Source organism: Falco cherrug, chromosome Z (genome assembly GCF_023634085.1).
Source record: "Falco cherrug isolate bFalChe1 chromosome Z, bFalChe1.pri, whole genome shotgun sequence".
Taxonomy (NCBI): Eukaryota; Metazoa; Chordata; class Aves; order Falconiformes; family Falconidae; genus Falco; species Falco cherrug.
In genome coordinates, this window is record NC_073720.1 from 52822867 (window position 1) to 52843941 (window position 21075).

General features: G+C 38.0%; 1 protein-coding gene across 2 annotated transcripts in view; it reads right to left on the bottom strand.

Annotated features, from left to right (window-relative positions):
- Positions 1-206: 206 nt before the first annotated feature.
- SLC44A1 (solute carrier family 44 member 1) overlaps positions 207-21075 on the bottom strand; it is a 63886-nt gene continuing 43017 nt past the window's right edge. The window contains exons 6-16 of one of the 2 annotated variants that reach the window (XM_055699269.1): positions 17494-17663; positions 15373-15462; positions 12780-12907; positions 11715-11901; positions 9343-9508; positions 7820-7976; positions 7302-7385; positions 6142-6279; positions 4178-4414; positions 2567-2647; positions 207-324 (exon numbers count right to left, since the gene is read on the bottom strand). In XM_055699269.1, coding sequence (XP_055555244.1) covers positions 301-324; positions 2567-2647; positions 4178-4414; positions 6142-6279; positions 7302-7385; positions 7820-7976; positions 9343-9508; positions 11715-11901; positions 12780-12907; positions 15373-15462; positions 17494-17663 — 1462 coding nt within the window. In that variant the 3' untranslated portion in view covers positions 207-300. The other variant, XM_055699268.1, reaches the window with a different exon arrangement.

A 21075-nucleotide genomic window follows, 5' to 3' on the forward strand; every position in this document is an offset into this window, starting at 1 on the left:
TTACAATAACTCCTCCAGATTCTAAAATATCAAGCAGATAAAAATCAACATTTCCATGACCACAATGAATAATTTAAAAAAATGGAACAATGATAAAGCTGCTTGTAAAAGCCACCCGTATGAAAAGAGTACATGTTTCACAAAAATAATTGTTAATAAAAGTATTAAATCCCTGTTCCTTTTCTCTGATTTTGGCTGTTTATTTATATATGTGTGTGTGTATGTGTGTATGTGTGTATATATATATGTATATATATACTGTTTTGGAATGTCAATGGGTTCCAATATGGCTGGCTAGTTTCAAGATGAACTTGCTCCAGAGGCCTAGAAAACAAAGCCATACAGTACAGTCTTAGACAAACGCCAAAGGACAAGGGGAAACTGTGTCAAAGGGGTCACTGGAAACCAAACAAAAAAAGTGTGAAAAGGTCTTTTTTTCCTTCTGCCTTGATACAAGAACAGAAAGTCCTAAACATTTACTCATCTCTGTCAATACCTATTTGCATACGACTGCACTTAGGGCATTTCACTTTTAGAACTAATTTTCATGTCTAAGAAATACCCACATTTCAAGGAGACTGAAGCAGAACAGTAAAGACTTTTTAAAAAAGGGGGAAAAAAAGAAAAAAATCATCTCATTTTCAGACTCCGAATTTTGGGATTATAGGTGCTACGAGACAGGAGAACAGACCTATCAATGATGCTTTTCCAGATGTAACTGAGGGCTTTATCAATGCTTTTAGGGAAAGGTATGAGAAATTTCATGAAGGTAACTGCTGTATCCTGTCCTTGTCAGGAAGGGAGATCCTAGTATTTCAGAAATTTATTCAACCAGAGCTGAACACCAAAAAATGGAAGACCACTTGAGAAAACAAGGCCCAATCAGTTCCAAACAAGACAATCACACGAGCAGAAGAACTGGGAGTAATTCAGCAGGTGACATTCAGGCTGAGCCCCAAGTGCTCAGCATCTTCTCCATCAGTCCTAGGAGGACTTTCAGCCAGTGCCAGGCTCAAGCCCCTGGCATCAAGTTCCAAGAACAGGACCACCCTGCCTATGAAAGTACTTGGTTTGCCCTTTTACAAGGTGGGATGTGAGTAAAGGTTTTATCATCCAAGCTTTAGGCAGTCAAGTACAGAAGTATAAGTGCTTATACAACTATAATATAATCTGTGCTAGCACTGATGAGAGCATAACTGGAAAACCACTTAAGGTAAATGAGTTGTTTGAATTAGATGTTAAAATAAAATTTTGCAAGGAGATTTTTTGTGCATTTGACTACAGCGTTTGCACACCCAATTCTCAATCATTTTAATGGCAGCTCTAAATCTACAGGGTTTAGACCACTGAAAATTCCAACATTAGTGTTGCTTTGAACAGCTAGAATTACTCCCAGAAGAAAACAGTAAATGAGCATAGAATTAGTTTTTTAGATGTATAAACACAGCAGCATTTAGGCATAAGCAAATACAGAAACTGATACGCTATAATGAAACAGCAGAACACACAAAGCTACACATCTATCCACTCTACTGCAGGAACTCATTCCAGGTTGGTCAAAAAGTGCTCATGCAACATGGCTTCACATACATCATTGAAAAAAATGCTACTGTTAGCATACACTTATTTAGATTCCATTAAGTTAAAAAATTGTCTCCATGGTAAGGAACTGAGTCAGGCCTCAAATACTCTGAGAAAGTAATGATGGAAAAATATTTTACTTCACAAAGTCATACTGCACGATGACAAGTCATACCTTGCCCAGCCTGGCTCTCCATCATACGGTCTCAGTTCTGCACCTTCCAAACTCATACTCCTATCTGTTACCTGTACCTCCTGTTCCTTATTTCAGGCTACTCATACATGCAATGCCTTCCTAACAGGCACACCATAAGTAAAACAGGCTGCAGAAGCATAAATGATGCATTGTTCACTGTCTGTGTATCCGACAGTGTGAGATGGAAAGAGCACACAAGAGACAAGCAACATAAGTAGTTGGCAATAAAAACAAACAACTGGGAGAAATGTCATTTGAGCAGGTTGAAAGGAATCACTGTATCCAATTCCTCATTACTGTATAAAATAATTTGGTGAGAGCTTTAAATAAGCCTGGTCCTACTTTGCAACACTGGATGTGCTCAGTAGTGTTCTTCAGGCTTTTACAGTGAACATAAGATGAACAAAAATTGCTCAGCTCAGGGCTGAAAAGAGAATTAAAGTCAGAATAGCCCAATGAATTCCAGAGCCATCTTATTTTAAGATTACTCAGCAATTGGGGCTGTCTGTGTATACCACATAGCATGCACTACTAATCCTAATGAAATTATACTGCATTTGTTTCATATGACAGTTCCTTTCATCTTACTTTTACAGGAGATGGTCTCAGCTGTGACAAAAACTCTGCCATCCAGGTGATAGGCAAGCTCACGAACAGAAAAAGCAGAACATCTTGAGTGATACAGAAAACAAAAACTTCTCCTGAAGAAGTGCAGTCAGTAAAGACAAAGAGGGAGAAGAAGTAAAAGTGAAACTCTTGGAGGATCGCCACCTCCTCACCTGCACCTACCATTGGTTTTAGCTCTCTGCCCTCAGCTCCACCTCCCCGGCCAGCTTCTTTCATAGATTTCCTACTATTCTCCACAAACTCCTGAAAAACAATAACGAAGTGAAAAGGGTTTTCTTAAAGCAGACTCCAAGCATCAGATCTCAAGAAAAAGCTTCAAGATGTAACTGCTTAAAGTGTCAACACAACTTGCTCTGCACACTTCTCTTGCTCAGACTTATCCATGAAGTATCAAGAAACCCTGCCAAATAGCCACATTTCATTCTGGAAGCCAGACAGGTACTTGCCTTGTGTGATGTTACAACTTTCACATTTACCACACAATGCTCTGCTTTATGGGGAAGGGTAGTAGAAGTGTGGTTGTCAAAAACCCAAAAGCAACCAACAAAATGCAGAGATCCCAGCTATTACATCCTATCCTGTGAACTGTGTGTGATGTGAGAATGCCACTAAACAGAGGGACGAGACACATCTGCAAGGTCTTGTTGATTTCCCCAACTTCCCTCAATCTAAACTCTTAAATTTTTCACCAGATCACAATCACCTATTCACGAAGATTAGCAAAGGTGCTAATTCAGTTTTATGCAACTGTTTTTTTTTAAAGGCAAGCATGCTGTAGCAAATTTCAGCAAAATTTAGCTGCTAGTGTTTTGTGATATCGAGTGCTGACTAAAGAAACCCACAATCCTTTTATGATTTATCTGTGTTGTCTTCCAAGACAGCATGCTCCATTTTACTCTTAATTCTGTGCTAAAAAGCAGCTCATCAGCTACCATTTATTATATCCTTTAGAATCTGTAAGTTTTTACCAGAAATTTAACATAAATTCTTGTAATTGTTTTCCAAAAAGTAATCAGAAAACAGAATTATGCTAAGAAGCCGTGAGTCTCTTCCTCTACCCTACATGGGGGTATGTTTTACAGGGACATTTTCTATCGTTGCCACTTAAAAACACTGCCAAGAAAATTACCTACTCAGCAACAAGATGAAGGAAGGGTCTGAGGAGCACAATTTTTACATCTTAGTCTCTAGCTAGAGTGAACAGGGAGTAAGATGGAACAAACATTTAAGAAATGAATTGTGCAAAGGGTCTCGACATAGCATCTATGTTCCAAGGCAGAGTATAAAACCTGTTGGTTTCTGTGCATGACAGACTCAGAGTCAAATGCTGGTTCCTGCGTACCTGAAATAAGAAAATCTCTAGTGTGGTTACTACCTACGTGTGGGGTAGAATACTTTTTTCTTTTCCACATGCCAAGAGAGGTCCTTCTTAGGAGAGTACAAACCCCAAGTCCTTAGCCTTCATTTTGCTTCTTTCCATTCTGCATTGTATCATTTACAAGAAATGATACCCAAGAGCATGATTCTGCAAGATGACTGCTCGTGTAAGAGCCAGCAAAATAGAAGCCAATACCAGTCATGCCAAGGGAAGGAAGCATCACTACTGATCTGATCTCATCTGATCAAAGTGTTTGGTGATCAAACTATGTACAAGACAGCAAAGTAACCCAGGTAAAAAAAAATTACCACATTAAACGCAGCTAGTGAGTTCACTCCACTGTCAAAATACCTGTATTATGGAACCATATCCTTAGAGAGCAAGGGGAAACTTACCATGAGAACTTTATCCATGTAGAATTCCCTCCCAGGGCTCCCATCATTGTATTTTGTGTCAATGGCAAAACATAAGAAAAGGACATCAACAACCATTTCATAAATGGAAAGGAAGCAGTGAGCAACCAGGAATGCAAAGAGGCAGACAATGATGAGTGGCAGCACCCAGATGGTATAATCTCGCTGGTAATTCAGCAACATAATCCCTGCCAAACCTGTGCTGCAGACAATCAGGACCTGAAAAAGAAAACAGTAGACAACTCTAATGGCAGAAGACTTTTGATATTTGTTTGATTTGTTGGGTTTTTTTAACTTACGTGTTTCTTGCTCTGTCAGGGCTACAGCTAGAAGTGCTAGTGGTAACAACATCTTTACCTCCTGTATTCCCCACATCCCTAAGCATAAATTACATTTTATCCACTGGTCCAGCATGTGCAAATCAGAATAGTTTCAAACACCTCCTTCAGCACAAAAGGTATTTTTCAGAGCACATTACATTTATATACTGCTGTCATAGTTCTAGTGTCACAGAATATTCCTGTAAAAAATAACTGAATCCTGTCAATTATAAAACATCCAGAACCTGTTGCTACCCATCATTTAATGTACAATTGGTTTTTTTTGTGTGTGTGTGAGAAGGTCTGTCTTAGAAGGATGGTGTATTTTTCATTTTGCAAGTGGAAACAGCTTCGAAGCTTGTCTTATCTCTGTCTCATCTCCATACAGGGGAAGCAGATCAGAATTCACATGAGGCACTTCATGTACCAGTCTCCGCAGAACTAGACGATGTGTGAGGCCCTAACAGATATTCCACTGGGTACCAGTTTGGTCTTTAGGAATAACAAAAGGACTAAAACAATTGTTGTGGCCACTCAACATTTTGAACATTTCTAAACCTACTATGATGAACTGCAGCTAAACACAAAATTGTAAAATTGGTCAGCTTTACTGTATTATGAAAGTACCTGGTTGGACTGGCAGCCTAGCACTATTCTAGCTGATACTGTATTTTATATGCTGCATTGTTCATTTTAACATTTATGTCACCTGTGCATTTCTCTAATAATATGAAAGACATCTTTTCAGGGAGATGTTTCCTAAAACCTTTCAGACTCCTCCATAAAACCACAGTATGCAATTTCATGGTCTTCCAAGCACCTGTGTTTTCATTATGTGTTTGTTTCTTCTTACATCTTATTGACATAATTATTGGATTATAAGTTCAGCCCAATGTACTCTAACTTAATAGAAGTAAAGGAATGTAATAGGGAAGACAGTTGAGACCAACCAGTGTCCGAATGCTTAGGCACAGGTGATTCAAGTGGATTGGTATTGTTGGTTTTAGTAAATAAAAGCACAAAATCCTTCAAAGGACAGGAATAATTCACTGGATTAAGTTTCCATAAAGGACATCTTCACCAGTTGGAGACCCAAAAAGCTGACTGACCACAGCAATTATTGTACTGTCCTTTTAATTCTCAGAGTAAGGTAACTTAGTTGCTTAAGCTGGCAGTTTCTTGTAGCAGGCTTCTGTATTACCTTCCAGTCCAATTTTGTCATAAATGGTGATCAATAATGTGCCAATTTTTAACATAAACCTGGAGAGCCCTTAATAAACAGAATTTAGAGGAAATGCTTTGTTTCCTTAGAATTCTAGGTTTTAACCAGAAAACCAGTAAAAAACTTAGAACTTCTAATCACTTTTCCTTGACCCCCCCAAAAAATTCATGCAAAAGATGTCACCATTGGCCACTAATTCCTCCTAATCACTTTTACTTAACGTAAGTGGATCACCTGTTTATCCTGCCTACCCTGGACAGTCCTTTCCTGATACGCTGCTGCTAGATGTGATAAAATGCATGCTAAGAAACAGCAGTTTTAAGGTATTTTGTATTTGGGGTGCAAGCCATTGCTAAGGGAAGTTTGCTACTATGTAGGTCCATAACTGTAAACAGAAGACATACCTTTCCTAGAAACAGCATAAAATCCCCAACTGTGTTTATGGCAGCCACTCGCAAAGCATTTTCCACTAGAATAACAAAGGCATCTTTTGCTGAGGTGCAGAAGTTGGTGCTGTTGATAGCTGTGGCTGTATATGCATTCTGGGAAAAGGAGATTGAAGATTTACTCATGGAATGATCAGGTATTTTGAGGAGGGGGCAGGGAAGGAGAAGGGAAAGATACAGTTTCTGAATAAGTCACATAAGTCATAGGATGTTATTGAACAAACATTCCCTTGAGAGTTGTTGAATCAAGCAGGATGTACCAGTAGACAGAAGACGACTACATGAGGTAGAGAATTACTATTCTTTTCCTCTCTTGCTCATCATTTATGCGTTAACAAGTTTATTCCAAAAAAACTAATTAAACAGAATTTGCAATTTCTCTGCAGGAGGAGGTGAGCAGTGGCATAACTACCACAATTAAGTAGTGAGCAAAAATATTCTGGAAATACAAAAGAGTTGGAGTCATGTAAGTCCACCAAAATAATTTCTAGATACTTCTCTAGACTGCATTCAAGATTAGCCAGGAAAATTTTCAAGGATTACACTAGGGTTTTTTTAAATGTTGCTTCAGATTTTATTTTCTATATTTCCACAAGCAAAACAATGAAAACTGTGAAAAAAAGATATTATAGAGATATTTATAGATGTACTTAACAGCGGTAGAACCACAGGCCAATAAAACCTCTTTTACAAAGGGGTCTGACCAGCCAGTGTGTCACAACTTGCAACTTTTATTCCACTTTGCAGATGATGACGACAATTTGATGTTATGTACAGCTGTTCATTTTGTGTACAAAAGTTTCACTCTCTTTTCATAGCAAACATATACTGAAACTCAGATGTACTTTGACAGAGTGAACATAAGGGGGAACATCTCCAACCGCTAAATAATTATTATAAAGTTATCATGCTCACAAAGTTTTTCACCTTTGCAATGTAAACAAAGACTAATGTAGTAATTTGCAGTGTAATTTCATTAATAGAGACGAGACTGAAGTACAGTCACTGAAGTTCAGTTCCTATCAAAGTATGATACATTATATGTCAGTCTCAGAATGCATTCTGGGAAAATATATATTATCAGCTGCGATATAAAACTTGGATTTTGAAAATCTTACCTGATTTAAGTACGTCAGGCACTTTTCTAGACACCAAAGGCAGCAGATGCAGGCTTTAAGCATACAGCGAGCACAAGCATTTTCCTAGGAAAGCACAGAATGTGGGAAAACAAAAAAACCAACAGATCTTAAGAAAATATTCCTTTGTGTTTCAGTAACCGATACTTAGCTTGTAACTCACAGTCCTTTAAAGACCAAACATTATGAGAATCATAGTATGGTTTGGGTTGGAAGGGATCTTGAAACATCACCTAGTTCCAATGCCCCTGCCATGGGCAAGGTAGACCAGGCTGCTCAAAACACCACCCAACCTGGCCTTGAACACTCCCATGGATGGGGGCATCCTCAGCTTCTCTGGGCAATCTGTTCCAGTGCCTCACCACCCTCATAGTGAAGAATTTCTTCCTCGTATCTAATTATTCCAAAACAAAGACTTCAGCCTCCCATACAGATTAAATTAACGTGTAAATACATCAGGCCTTGAGTATCAGTAAGAAAATGGAATCTATTTCTCTTACTTTTCCTTTTAGTTGTGTATGAATATATATCAGAATCATTCGTGGTATCTTCACCAGTGTGATAATGAAAGACCCCTTTGCTACTGTTCCTAGGTGGTAACAAACAAGGCGATTAACAGATGCCAGAATAGGAGTAAATGGCAGATTCCTTTTCTCCCTGTTAGAAAAAGAATAAACTAGAATGATCAGTCTGTATGCAACATCATCTAGAAGCACCACATATTCTCAAGAAAACAACGTGCAAAAGGAATGTATTATCCTCATACTAGCCTTCAGGGCACACTGTTCAGTCCACACTGACATCCTGTGCAAGTCACAGCTTTGGCTCTGACGCAGTAATAGGAATAGGATAAGGACTCAGTAAGTCTTAAGCGTAGTTGTACTAGCAGTTGGCTGTATTACTGCTATCACCTATTAGCAATTGCTATAAAAGTACATTTGATGACATGCAATTCAAAACCTTCAAAAAAGTGAGAAACAACGCTAATACTTTTTTAGCTGGCATATTGATAAACTTGTGTTCCCCTTCTCTCCTGTTCTGTCAGTCTCTGTGGAGACTTTAGAGGACATTACTAATTTTAATTAAGTAAATTCTTTTCTCAGATGTTTAACATTTCTGATTGAGCAATTACTATACCCTCAAGGAACCAAGTACCTTAAAATAAGCTATTTTATTGCAGCATGGCTAGAATATTTTGGATCAGATGAATACTCTTTCAGAGTTTTGAACTTAATTTTCTTTTACTTAAAGTAAATTTTAAGCAATCTTAATTTCAGAAAAGTTTTAAATACAAGACTAAACCCCCAAAGCTAAGTTCACTATTTTGAAAGCAGTTTCATATCTCTGTAAAACAAAATTCTTGTTCTTGAAAGCTGGCAAAACCATTGTTTAACAATTAGTATTGCCTTCTTGAACAGGTAGCAGATACATGCAGAATAGTCAGTGTAAGGTATGCCCTGATACACAATTCAGTACACAAATAAAGCAATGAAATACGCAGGTTTAATGTTCATAAATTTTGTAGTCACTTTTTATTTGTACATGAACTTGTCAGAATCTGTATGTCAATGATAAAGCTAACGCCACCTTAAGCAACCTAGTCTAAGAAAGATTAATGAAGCCCTGTAAATCATTTTAAGGTCACTGTTTTGCCATTAAAGTAATAATCAATTGCTTTCAATATTTTTTAATCTCTACTGAGCTTATCAGCATTAATTATTAGCATCACAGATGACCTTTCAGGTTTGCAAACCACCATCCATGAGCACCACCATCCATGAGCATACAATGTGCACAGGTTACAAGGCAAACAAGAATTCAAATCCTAAATATCAAGAATACCATTTGTAACCAGCAAACCAGATTATTTTAGGACATGACATGACTTAAGAAGAGTCAATACAATTCAACTTCTTTCCAGCTTCCAGGATGGAAGCAAGTATTCTCCCCAAAAGCTCTGTCCCTCATTATTTCTGCTAAATCCATTTCTAGGCTGCTCACAGTAGAGCTAAGTTGTTCATACCTTGTAAAATAGTATGTCACAACAGCCCCTGCTACTGTCATCTGCTGACAGGCTAGGATAAACTCGCTGATCCAGATGAGTCCCACTACATGATACCACCACATGTATTTCAAAGGACCCAGCATCCGAAATTCAACAAATCCTTCTTCATTTGGGACAGGACTACCTAGAAATATATAAGGGTAAAAAAAGGTAATGGTGCTTCCATCAACTCAGAAAGAAGCCAGCATATGGTATTAGCAGTTCATAACCAGCTACAGCAGAATCCTTCTAGCTTCTACTAATAATTCTAAATGTCATGTTTAGGAAGACTGTAAGAAGATACAGCTTTTGAGACAATCAGCATAATGGCATTTGAAAAAAGCTCTTAAAAATATTCTGAGCATACACAAAATCCTGCAACACTTCTAATTTTTAGCCACATGGTGAAAATTTCCAAAATTAACCACCTCCAAGTAGCAAAAATTCTTACAGTTAAACATAACAGAAGCTTGTCTCAATCATCCTCAATTTCAGTCTGCTGTTCTGTTGATATTATTCATACGTTAAGAAACAATATTAAACTTCGTAGCTCCTTATATCTAGATGTTAACATCAACAATCGCTTTTGATTTCCTAATGGTAAGTCTTTGTGCATGTATTTCAACCATATTTGTAGCTTTAAAGGAACAGACATTTTACAAACATAAGGAGCAGCTTTAGAATTATAAATTTATTATTTCATACATTCAGAAATCCATTGACTGTCTAATGTGAATAGTGATATCATGTATTGAGACTGACAGCACATGTCAGAACCTTCCTCAGATAAGCTCTGTTTCAATGCATTAACTCACATTGAGATGTTCTGTCTTACACAATTATGTGAACGGCTGAGATTCAGAAAAATACTGAAAGTAACGTGGATAAAATGCTTACCTCAAAAAACACTGTTTTGAATTAGCGTTGATAGCGCCTTCTCCACCTTCTTAGCTATGCTTTTATGCTTATATAAAAAATTAGTCTTCTCTTTTGAAGCAATTGAACTATTGAAATAATTTTGGTTTCAGTGAACAAGCTCTTCGTAAGTTTTGGTTTCAGTGAACAAGCTCTTCGTGAGTGTAGGCTTCTTCTCATACACAGATAATGTAAACTTTTTCACTTCTGGTTTGGATTGAAATGATCTGGCCCCATTTGCATAAAGATTTTTGTTTAACTGATACAAGTGAGGATACTGAGTGCATATAAAGCTACAAGCATAAAACAGTCTTTGCAGAATCAAGGCCAGTTGAAGAGTGCTGTCAGTAAAATACAGTATCAGACTAAATTCTGCTACAAATCTAGTCCCTATGCGGTGGTCTTTAACTCACAGACTAAAGCACAGGACTGAGACTTAACTCACTTTCAGAGGTGAACATTATATGAACATAGCACAGCATGTAATGAAAACTTGAAGTTTCAACAGTAGTGAGAACAAGAACACATGAATTCTATTACCTCCATCCCTCACCAAGAATTCAGGCTATGAAATAAAAAATACTGATCTTATATTATCCTGAAATAGCTGTGACCTGAAACGCTGTTACTTCCGGATCAGCAGAAAACAATAAATTTCAAATACTAAGGTTTTAATAATGAATGATGGTCTCCACTGCCTACTGCAAAATAGCACAGATCTCTCCCATTTTAAAAAGCAGTTGCTAGGTTTCTCTGCTGAAGTAACTAAGATTTGGACCTATAGGACTGACTAATTCTAGAAGCTCTTGTCAGACCCTGAACACAAACAAAACTCTCACCTTCCACGCTCTTCACAGCAGGTAGAAATTAGAGAGTACAGTGGCTGCTTTCAGAATGCGGTGTACTAATAGCAGAAAAATCTCCCTAATAGATCTGGAAAATGCTGGAATAATACTGGACGCCTAAGTTATGAACAACTGAAAACTACTTCAGTATATTTACATTTGGGTAGATGGTAATTGTGTGAAACAGTTCTTACATTACCATGTCTTCATCTGCGTGGATACTCACTACAATTACTTTATGAGATTAGCTGCAAGATTAGACTGGTTTTAACCTGTTTCTGTACAATTAGAGGGAATTATTTGAAAAACTGTTACATCAGCCTTATTAATGGAATCTTGTGGTCTGCAAAATACCAACTTGCATTAAACCAAAAAGCTGGCCTAAGGCACAAATTAACGTACTGGGATTGCAGACTCAAACACACTACTTCCCTGAAACAAATGTTCTGAAGTCACTGAAGCAGACAAGAACAGAAGCGTAACATGTGGGGTTTTTTCGAGAGGTTCCCACATGCTTTTTAACCAACCCTGCCTGAAACCAAACCAAAATAGAAGTGCAATTTATTTAGAATAAGCCTGGTAGCTGCTTACCTGTAGTACCAAGGAAAAGCAGGACTGTGATCCAGTATGTCCAGAAGAGGATAAGCACAAAGAATGTCCAAAACGGCTGGAAGACTAGCAGTGGCAGGTGAATGAAGACCTTGCCAGCCACATGGAACAAGGCAATGGTGAGAGCTACTCGTTTACGCATAATTAACATTATCAAGAACAAGATAACCTAGCGGGAGAAGTTTACAAATCACATTTCAGAGAACTGAAAACTAAGCAAGACATCATTTTGCACAGCTAGGATATTCAAAAACAGGAAATTAACACATGCTCTATCTATAAGACCACAAGACCAAAATGTAAAACCTGTATCAGCTTCTTCTGGTGATACATTATTTTCCAAATTATACTTTTGGGGAACTCTAATCTCATAATAATGTATCTGGAATCATCACCAGCCTCAGGCTGATGAAATTAGACCAGATTCTATCCTCAATTATATTTTACAAACCAGTGAAATCAGCGTGATGTAACAAAGAATACAATTTAACATTTGTATTTGAGCATGGTGTGGTGGTCTTGTGGCATAAGTTAGTCAAACATTGTCAATTTTTAGTAGTAAAGTCCGCTTCAAAATGAATAGCAAGGCCTAAAGAAGAGGAATTGGTTCAATAATCAGTTCACAATGATCCTTCTGTAAATGGAAAAAGTTTGGGAACAACCCATTTCAGAAGCAGGAATAGTCTAAGGACTTTCAAATAAACAGAAATTACAAAATATCTCTGAAACGAGAACCTAAGAAAAATCTCGTAAGTGAAATTGGATCAGAAGTCCAATATTCTACCTATTCTTGGAAGTCCCTGTGGACACTTTGCAGTAGAGGAAAGTAGCTGCAGGGTTAGGAACTCTCTCCTGACTCAAAACCAGATATTAGCAAACAATACCTGGAACTAAAAAAACCCCAAGCATATGTATCACTGCAACAGAGCTTGCAATAGAAACAAATTCTTCAAAAATGTGTGCAATATAAACCTTTCAGCTGAATAAAAAAATAAGAGACCACCAGGAAGACACAATAAGAAAATAATAGTCATTAACAAAGCATACCGTGAAGACTGTTGCTGAAATGGCATAGATCAGGAGAGCCTGAAGATTGTCTTTGGCTATTTGAGTCTCAACAGCACTGGCAGATACTCGTTGCTTAGCATAGAGCCACCACAGGACTCCTGTGCCACCTGTGTTTTAGAGAAAAAAAAAAAAAAAAAAAAAGGATAAACGAAAAATGTTCCTTCTATATGATACAGTCACACTACCCAGTATGAAAGACGCTATAATCAGTTTCTTCTTTTTAAGTCTAGTGTGGCAGAGAATACTCAAGGGCACTGATGCCCAAGCCAACAGGAACTTCATATGACAGACAAGTGCTTAGTTCTCCTCTGTTGCCCTCTTCTCAAGTGGATATACTCTTTCCACAGTATCACCCACTACAACCACTTTAGACAACTTGAAGCTCTCTGTGTTTTAGGGTGAAGCGCATGAAATAACTGGTTTGTGGGGAGCCCTAAAAATGAAGATCACAGCTCCTATTATACAGGTAATAGAGGTACAAAATAAAAAATGAAGTTATACGGTAGGATGTATGTATATATGTGTATAATAAAGTTGTGAGTAAGAATTTAGTAGGAGGAACAGAGAGAGACTTTTGGATGAGGATGCAAAATAACAAGAGGAACAAAAGAAGGAGTCTCCACTCCTGAGAAGGCTAACTGAAAAGAGCAGAAACAGTCCTGATGCTGAAAACAGCACCTCAGGTTAATGGCACACAGCTACACCTGCATCAGACAATGTCTTTTGGGCACTGGAAAAAACATCAGTATAGTGGCCTCCTGTGCCTTTCAATGTGAGGTACTTTCCAAAATCCTACCCATAGGGCCAGAATATCATACTCCTATTCTAGCTACCTTTCCGAGGTAGAACTTTTCTTAAACACAAGACTCCAGCCCCTCAGGGAGATAACCTCTTCTCTCTGATAAATTTTTTTTTTCCTCTTTTGAGTATCCCTCTTGTTATTTCTGAACCAGCTGCATAAGCTTATCTGGAGATCACAAGTCTTTACTGAAGGTACTCTGTTCAGGTCTAAAATGGATGATGCTCTTTCAGGGTCTCCCAAACAAACAGTGAATAACAATAAGCAGTATGTCTCACAAATGATATGTTCTTATTCAGGCTGTGTAATGGATGCAATTTTTTAGAACATAACAACGGATGGCAATAAGACAAGTCATTCAACTCTTTAACTCAACATAGTTGCTCAGCTTGTAAAGAAAATGGAAAACATGGGGAAAAAATCAATTTTTTTCATTTTCTGTAGTCACAGATCATGAGATCAGTAAACAGAAAACCAAAATGATCCTGAAAAAAACAGATGGACTGCTGTTTTTTTTCCATAGTGCTTCATAATTTGATAGTATTCTATTTTTGTTCCTTCTATACGGTCATCTGCCCATATATTTTGGCTTAGTGTAGCAATGTATTTGGAAGAAAAGGGACACCTGGCCTACCAAAAGTCACTCTTGCTTTAGCAGCTTGATATAATTAAAAGCTTTATCTGCTCAGCAAGGCTGCAAAGTTGTGTGAGTAAGACACCTCAAACCAAGAAAACAGGATTATTTGGTAGTTAAGCAGGCAGAAAAACAGGAGCTGAGCTGGGAACTGATGACTGCAAGCATGTCCATTTTAATGATGAGACTAACCACTTGTATGCTCTTAACCAATTAGTATCTGTATAGCAGCATGTGAATAGTGTATGTAACCAACAGAATTAAAGTGTGACATGTGTATGAATATTAAAATTGTATATAAGCTTGCAGACACTTAAGTAAAGTGGCTTCAACTAGGATCATATTGATAGGTCGTTGAGTCTGTGATTTTGCTCCTGCAGCTTAGCTACTGAGTAACAATAACAGAAAAATTTAGTTTTACGAATGTAAAAAGATAACATGATGAAGTAAGGGTATTTTCACCCAAGCTGCATCATTTTGGATGAGACATTCTTTGGCCATTCCCAAGATGGCATGGCTGGCTGCATTTCACACATGACCTAGGTCATGCAGGACTTTGAGTCATGTGGAAATACAAGGACTTAATTAGAAATGCTAGAAAAGCACCTTTGCTTCCCCTCCTCAAGAACAGGTCTTAAATACACCCACAGAGCTACTTGGAGAGCTGAAGGGGCTGACTAACATGTCAGGGTCATACAGACACATCTACATCCTGAGGTCCCCTGGAGCTGCATAACCAGCAATTTACCATTTGATTCCTGCATGCTCAAGTATGCCAGAGTCTGCCAGAGTCGGCCATGCCTGGAAGGCAGCTTAAGAAATAGGCAAGTTTTAAGGTTGTGCTACAAGTGCTGTGAAGGATATCCCTTATTGCCTACATGGGCTCTAGTGAGCTAGGCTGACAGGAAGCTGACCAGACGAGCAGAGCATGCAGCAAATCTCAGAGGAGCAACATACACTCCGGGAGAGGACCGCAATTACAAAGGTGGCATTTTTGATGTTATGTTTTGCAAGGGACTCAAAGGAAAGCTGAAAGGAAACGCATGGTCCATGATCTGCGCAGGATGTAGCTGGCATGAGGACATGGAGCCAAAGATTAGAACTGGGCTCTCAAAAACTGGGAAACAAACAAGACTTACCAAGTGATCCCAGAATGACAAGAATTGTTAAAATCCAGACAAGTACTCTTGAAATGTACCTGATTATAACCATCAAAATCATGGACAACACTGGAAAAGAAGACAAATAAAATAAGCAGAGCAATTATTTCAATTAGAAATAGTCTTCCTAATTTTCCACTGCACTGAGATAGCTGCCTTCCAACAGAATTTTTAAACATGAGATTTCTTTTCTGAGGCTTATGAACTCACTGCACAGACAGTTAAGGAAATTAGCCACCTCTATGTTTCTGCTTTGATACTGTTGATTAAAACAAAAGGAGCATAAATACATTTACATGGTACATTAAATACAAGACATAATGCATACATACAGACAGAGATGTATTTAGACAATGACAAAACAGACAGCAAGACATGATAGTACTCCAAGTCTGGTAACATGAGCACACTTCCTGAGGAACAGGGCAGAATTCGCACTCAAATACACTTGTCAGACAAGTGCAGATAATGTGACACCTGTGTATTCCAAAAAGTCATGCCAGTAAAAAGTAAAACAACTATGACTATTTTCAACGTTCACAGCAAGTTCTTTAACAAGCTGTGTTCATACAGTTCGACTGTCAGGAACCACATGTTAAAAAGTCCTCTACAATCTCAGCCAATTAAGATTTAATGAGCGGTATGTTTAAGTACAGGCACATATTTTTGCATATACATATCATGTACATCATGAAAGCCACTGGAACCTGGCTTTCTGAATCACAGTGTCTTACCCACTGTTTAAAAATAAATGAAATTTGTTTTACAAAGGTATGAAAAATATTTTTAAAATTAACTGTATCTAAAGCTCTACTAACTTCTGACTAACTAAACAGTAGCACTGCTAATCAGCCACTTGTTCAGATTTGGAACAGTATCTACCGTTATTATCAAATACTGCAGCTGTCAAGATAGAAGACTAAACAGCTTTCCAGTTATAATTGAAAAGATACTCAATGGCCTTGTGTGGTTGTTTTGTAGTTTTTTTTAATGGTATCTAGTATTTTCTTTTTTTAATTTTTTTTATACACAAAGGCAGATAGAAAACAACTTCTTTATCAGGCACAGCTTTGCAGTATTTATTTCTAAACCACACATGGCTCATTTACATGGCTACTATCTGGGGCCTCCAATTTCAGGATTTCAGATTTCATACTTGGTAGGAGTAAAACAGACTCATTAGGAAAGTAATTTCTGTGAGTGAGTAGTATTCCACCTTAAGTCAGAAGACTTTGTTAAAACAGCATTTCAGTCTAGTGATATGTGTCACTCTAGACCAGGGGTCCTCACACTTTTTAACCAGGGGCCGGCGCGGATGCAGTGTCAGGCAGCCATCTGCGGCTGCTTGGTTTCCCCCCCAACCCCTGGCGGGGGGTCCGTAAATACTGGGGGCCGGACTGAGGACCCTGGGGGGCCGTATCCAGCCTGCAGGCCGTAGTTTGAGGACCCCTGCTCTACAGGCTAGAGGCATCTCACAACTGTAGAAACAATTCAGCACCTCTATACTGCTGTGAATTTCCAGCTCTTTAGGCAAGTCTGAGATTTTCAAAGACATGAAGTTTTTCATTGCAGGGGAAGAGGAAGAAGCAGGTAACATACAATACAACAAATGGGCACCTAAGTTTCTCATTTTCCCTCTGAAAGTTCTCATACCCCTGCACAAATACGTTACATGAAACAAACTAAACCACCTACATTCTGGACGAGTGTGCATTTCTCACCCTGTCCTTTTTATTTGGAAAGGGTTTATGTGAACCTCAGTTGGCAGAAGATTAGTATTAGAAATGGGAAAAGGGGGATATTGTAACAAAAATCAGGAGAATCGGGAGGCTCTGTTAAGTACACAAAAAACAATGTTGGCTAATCAACATCCACACATCTCATAATCAGTGGAAGAGGAGAAAAAACAGGAAAGCATATGTATATTGCTTCTGAGTAAGTTACCCAGCTGTCAAATAAAATTTAAAAAAAGCATTCTGAACCATTTTCTAAGGGCTCATTGCTATCATACAAATTTTTTGCTCATATTGTGGTTAGAGGGTGTTAAACAATCTCCTAATGCAGTACTAAGAAATAGCTAGTAATGAGAAAAACAATTACCTAGTGATAACAAGCAAAGTCCCATTATAATCTCTTTGCTGGTCATAACTCCACTAATCAGCCTGTGTAAGACACTACTGTCACTGACAAAGGTGATCAGGGCCTCTGCAAACTTGGCATAGCAGGAAATGTTCACAGGAGCACAGCGATGGAAGAATGGAATAGGTGCACTGGTGACACAAGAAAAAAAATCAGAAAAAAAAATTACTCCTACTTAATATAAATGCCACATAAACACACAAATGAAAGGTGAATAGATGCAACCATTCCACCCTCATAACATCATAACCAGAAACCATGTGTTGAATGCACAAGTGCTGCTGGAATGAGAATGATCATAATGGGAAGTGATGCAATTCTTACAAGTATTCAACCCTGTGAGACTGGATTGCACAGTCCAATAGGAAATTATCACCCTCCCACTCTTAAATGGCAAGGCTCTGAAAATACATGTTCCTATTTCCACTTAAGCATCTCTCATTCAAGCGTCAGGTGAAACAGTGCCTTTCACTCATGCTGGAATGGTATACTGGTCCATATTTGCAGCAAAACAAATCACAGAATGACAATACTCTTCTGGCAAGCATACATTTTAAGCTAAAAGACATAAGCACTGACTACTACTGCCAAGCAAAACCAATGTATTTATTCTTAAGTCTTTCCCCATACTAAACTTGCTACTGTATTGAGGATTACAATCACAATGTTTACTTTAATTAACTTTGTTAAAATTATGCACTACATTCTTCCCAAAAGATGCAAAGATACCTCTAATGTTTCATTATTCCTGAACTGTTTTGGAAGCATCCTCCCCCAGAATACTGGCATTGTGTATTAAACTTTGCAAAATACTCAGCAGAACCTGTTATCAAGTTCATCAGAAGATACAAGAGAGAAAAAATTTCACTTTAAAAGTGGGCAATTTTGTTTTCCAAATGTTTCCCATTAAGTAGTTGCCTTTCTTGCTTATAAACTGTCAGATCTCAAAGTGGCCTATTACATCTTTTTGATCAATCTTCCCAATTACACTTCAGACATATGTCGCATAATTACATACTCCTTCCTGTAACTGGATCCAATGAAAGAAATGTCTTTCGTATTAAGTCAGGTTTTTTTTCTAACCTCTCTATTTGCTTTACCCTGTCCAATCTTCCTTACTTAAAGATTCCAGTGGACTGTAGCAGCAATACACATAATCTTTTGCAGTTTGCCCATTTCAGCAATGACCTATGAACAGCAATTTTCTGTACTCAGTAACTATTTGTTAAGGCCACGCCTTTCCAGAATTTTGTCATTTTAAACATGGAGTGAGTAAATCAGCTGCCTTAAGCACATTCTTTCTGCGCATTGTTTTTTTGGAAAAAAAAGACAACATGCTGAGAAGCATTAGTATGTAATTATTCTGTACAGAATTCAGGAGAAATTATGATCACCTGCCATACCTGGGTAATTAGTCCTAGGTGTTTGTTTGAAGTGACTGATCATTGTAAATTATATGGTTTTAAACTTACTGTGCTGAATAGCTAAATGCATTTGGAGATGCTCATATTGATGGTCTACTTTTGGGTAGTAATGAAGACAGCAGTTAGGCACAGCAAAGTAACCGTGAATTAGTCACAGTTGTTAAAAAAACCAAGTTAAACTCGTAACGATGGCTGCCCTATTTAAAAGATGGCCCGGGTATCCTTTCAGCCTCTTACAACATAGCCTATTTTGGAACACGCAGCATACTGCGGTTCACTGTACGCAGTAATACTGGAAAAAATTGAAATTTGAGAGGTTTATTTAATTGTTAACTGCTCCAACTTTGCAGAAAGCCTAGGGAGTTTATTAGTTGCCAATACCAGTAGCAAAGACCAAATTTTCAGCTGGGAGTAGGCAAAGGACTGTCATTCCTGCACTGAAATACAGAAATAGCCATTTTGAAAAGTGGAACTAATGGGATTAAAATACTGTGCCAAAATACATCCCAACAGAGGAAAACATGCTTTTTGCATACTAGAGTTTATACTACTCATCTGACGTCCCTTAATCTATACCAATTTCACTACACATTTAAGTTATCTATTTTCATGTGTAGTAGTTAATTTCTAGCTTGTTGTAATTAATAAAAAAATGAGGTTATTGGTTCCTACAAGGTTTCTTGAGTAAATGGGACTCCTGAGAATGCACTTTTTGAGATCCACTGCTGTTTCTGTGGTTCTGACTGAACAACTATGCGAGGTGTCTTGTTCAATAAAAAAAATGCAATAATGGATCTACTCTGTGACCTGTGCTATTTTATATGGCCTCTTGATTATAACTTGGTATATTACATACTGAAATGGAATTACAAATTTCTGAGAATCATGAAGAAGAGTGAATAAAGTTCAAGCCAGCAGATGGCAGTGTTAAAAACGTAGATAATGTAATATTCAAATGAAATTTAGAGACCCATCTGATTGTTCAAGTACTAGTTTTCAGAGGAAAGCTTTTTTCCTCTCACTGCTACACCTGGACACATACAGCAACCCGTGTCTGAGGAGCCTGGTTGGAATGCCACTGCTGGCAGCTCTTTATAACCTCTACAGGGCAGCCCCTTGGCACAGCTCGGCACAGCTAAACACCGCAGGGAAAAGGCAGACAGGTTTTCATCTAGGACATGCTAACAGCAAAGTTATGCTTTACTGAGGCTGAGGTATGCTAGGCATGGTTTCTGGAAGAAAAGTGTACCACTGGCTGCATTGCCAGGCTGCACTGCTAAGTCAAAGCTGGACAGAATGCCTTGAAGCTGGAGAATCAAGAGTCAATTGAGAATTGGAACCTCAATTGGAAGGTGTGAAGAAGCCCGGTCATCCAACAGAAAACATCAAGGGACAGTCCTCACAGAATACGTTACCTCCATCTGATGGGAATCAGATGGCTGATACCTCTTGACAGATCATATCTGAGAACAGGAGTGTTAAGTTCTCCCTGAATGCCCCAGCCTACAGGGCACTGGGTTTTCATATGTCTCCAGAGGATTTCATTTCCCCTCCAAATTACAATAATTAACTCAAATAATTTAACTATAAAAATCTGAAAACCAGAGTGGTTTATAGATGCAATGTTGGCCTTTTTTGCCTTAGGCATTAAGTTCAGACTCTTAGATCTCAAAAATATTCAAACACATTTTATGTTGTATTTATACCAAATAAAAAAGTGGAAATAGCTCACCTACACAATAGCTTTTCAAAAATAACGAGGTAGTTTTTGTGAGGGATCTACACAGTGTCATTAGAGCTCTGACATATTGTTCTATCCTTTTCTTTTCTTATTAAGCTGTATTTATTCAGACTGAATGACATGGGAGCAGACAGTGAGAAAAGTCAATATAATTCTGGCAAAAATTAAGACTGTCAAGCCTTTTCAGTACGCAAGCTGGCACTGAAATTTTCATTTGTTTTTGTACTACAGCTGTAACAGCTGGTTAACTGCACAGAATATTAATCTGCAGTAGGGAAAAGTAAAAAAAAAGTTAATATTCTAGCTGCTACTTATTGTCACTACAATAATTCACTGGAGAGACTACCATGCAAACAAGAAAAACTTAAAATCAGAGTT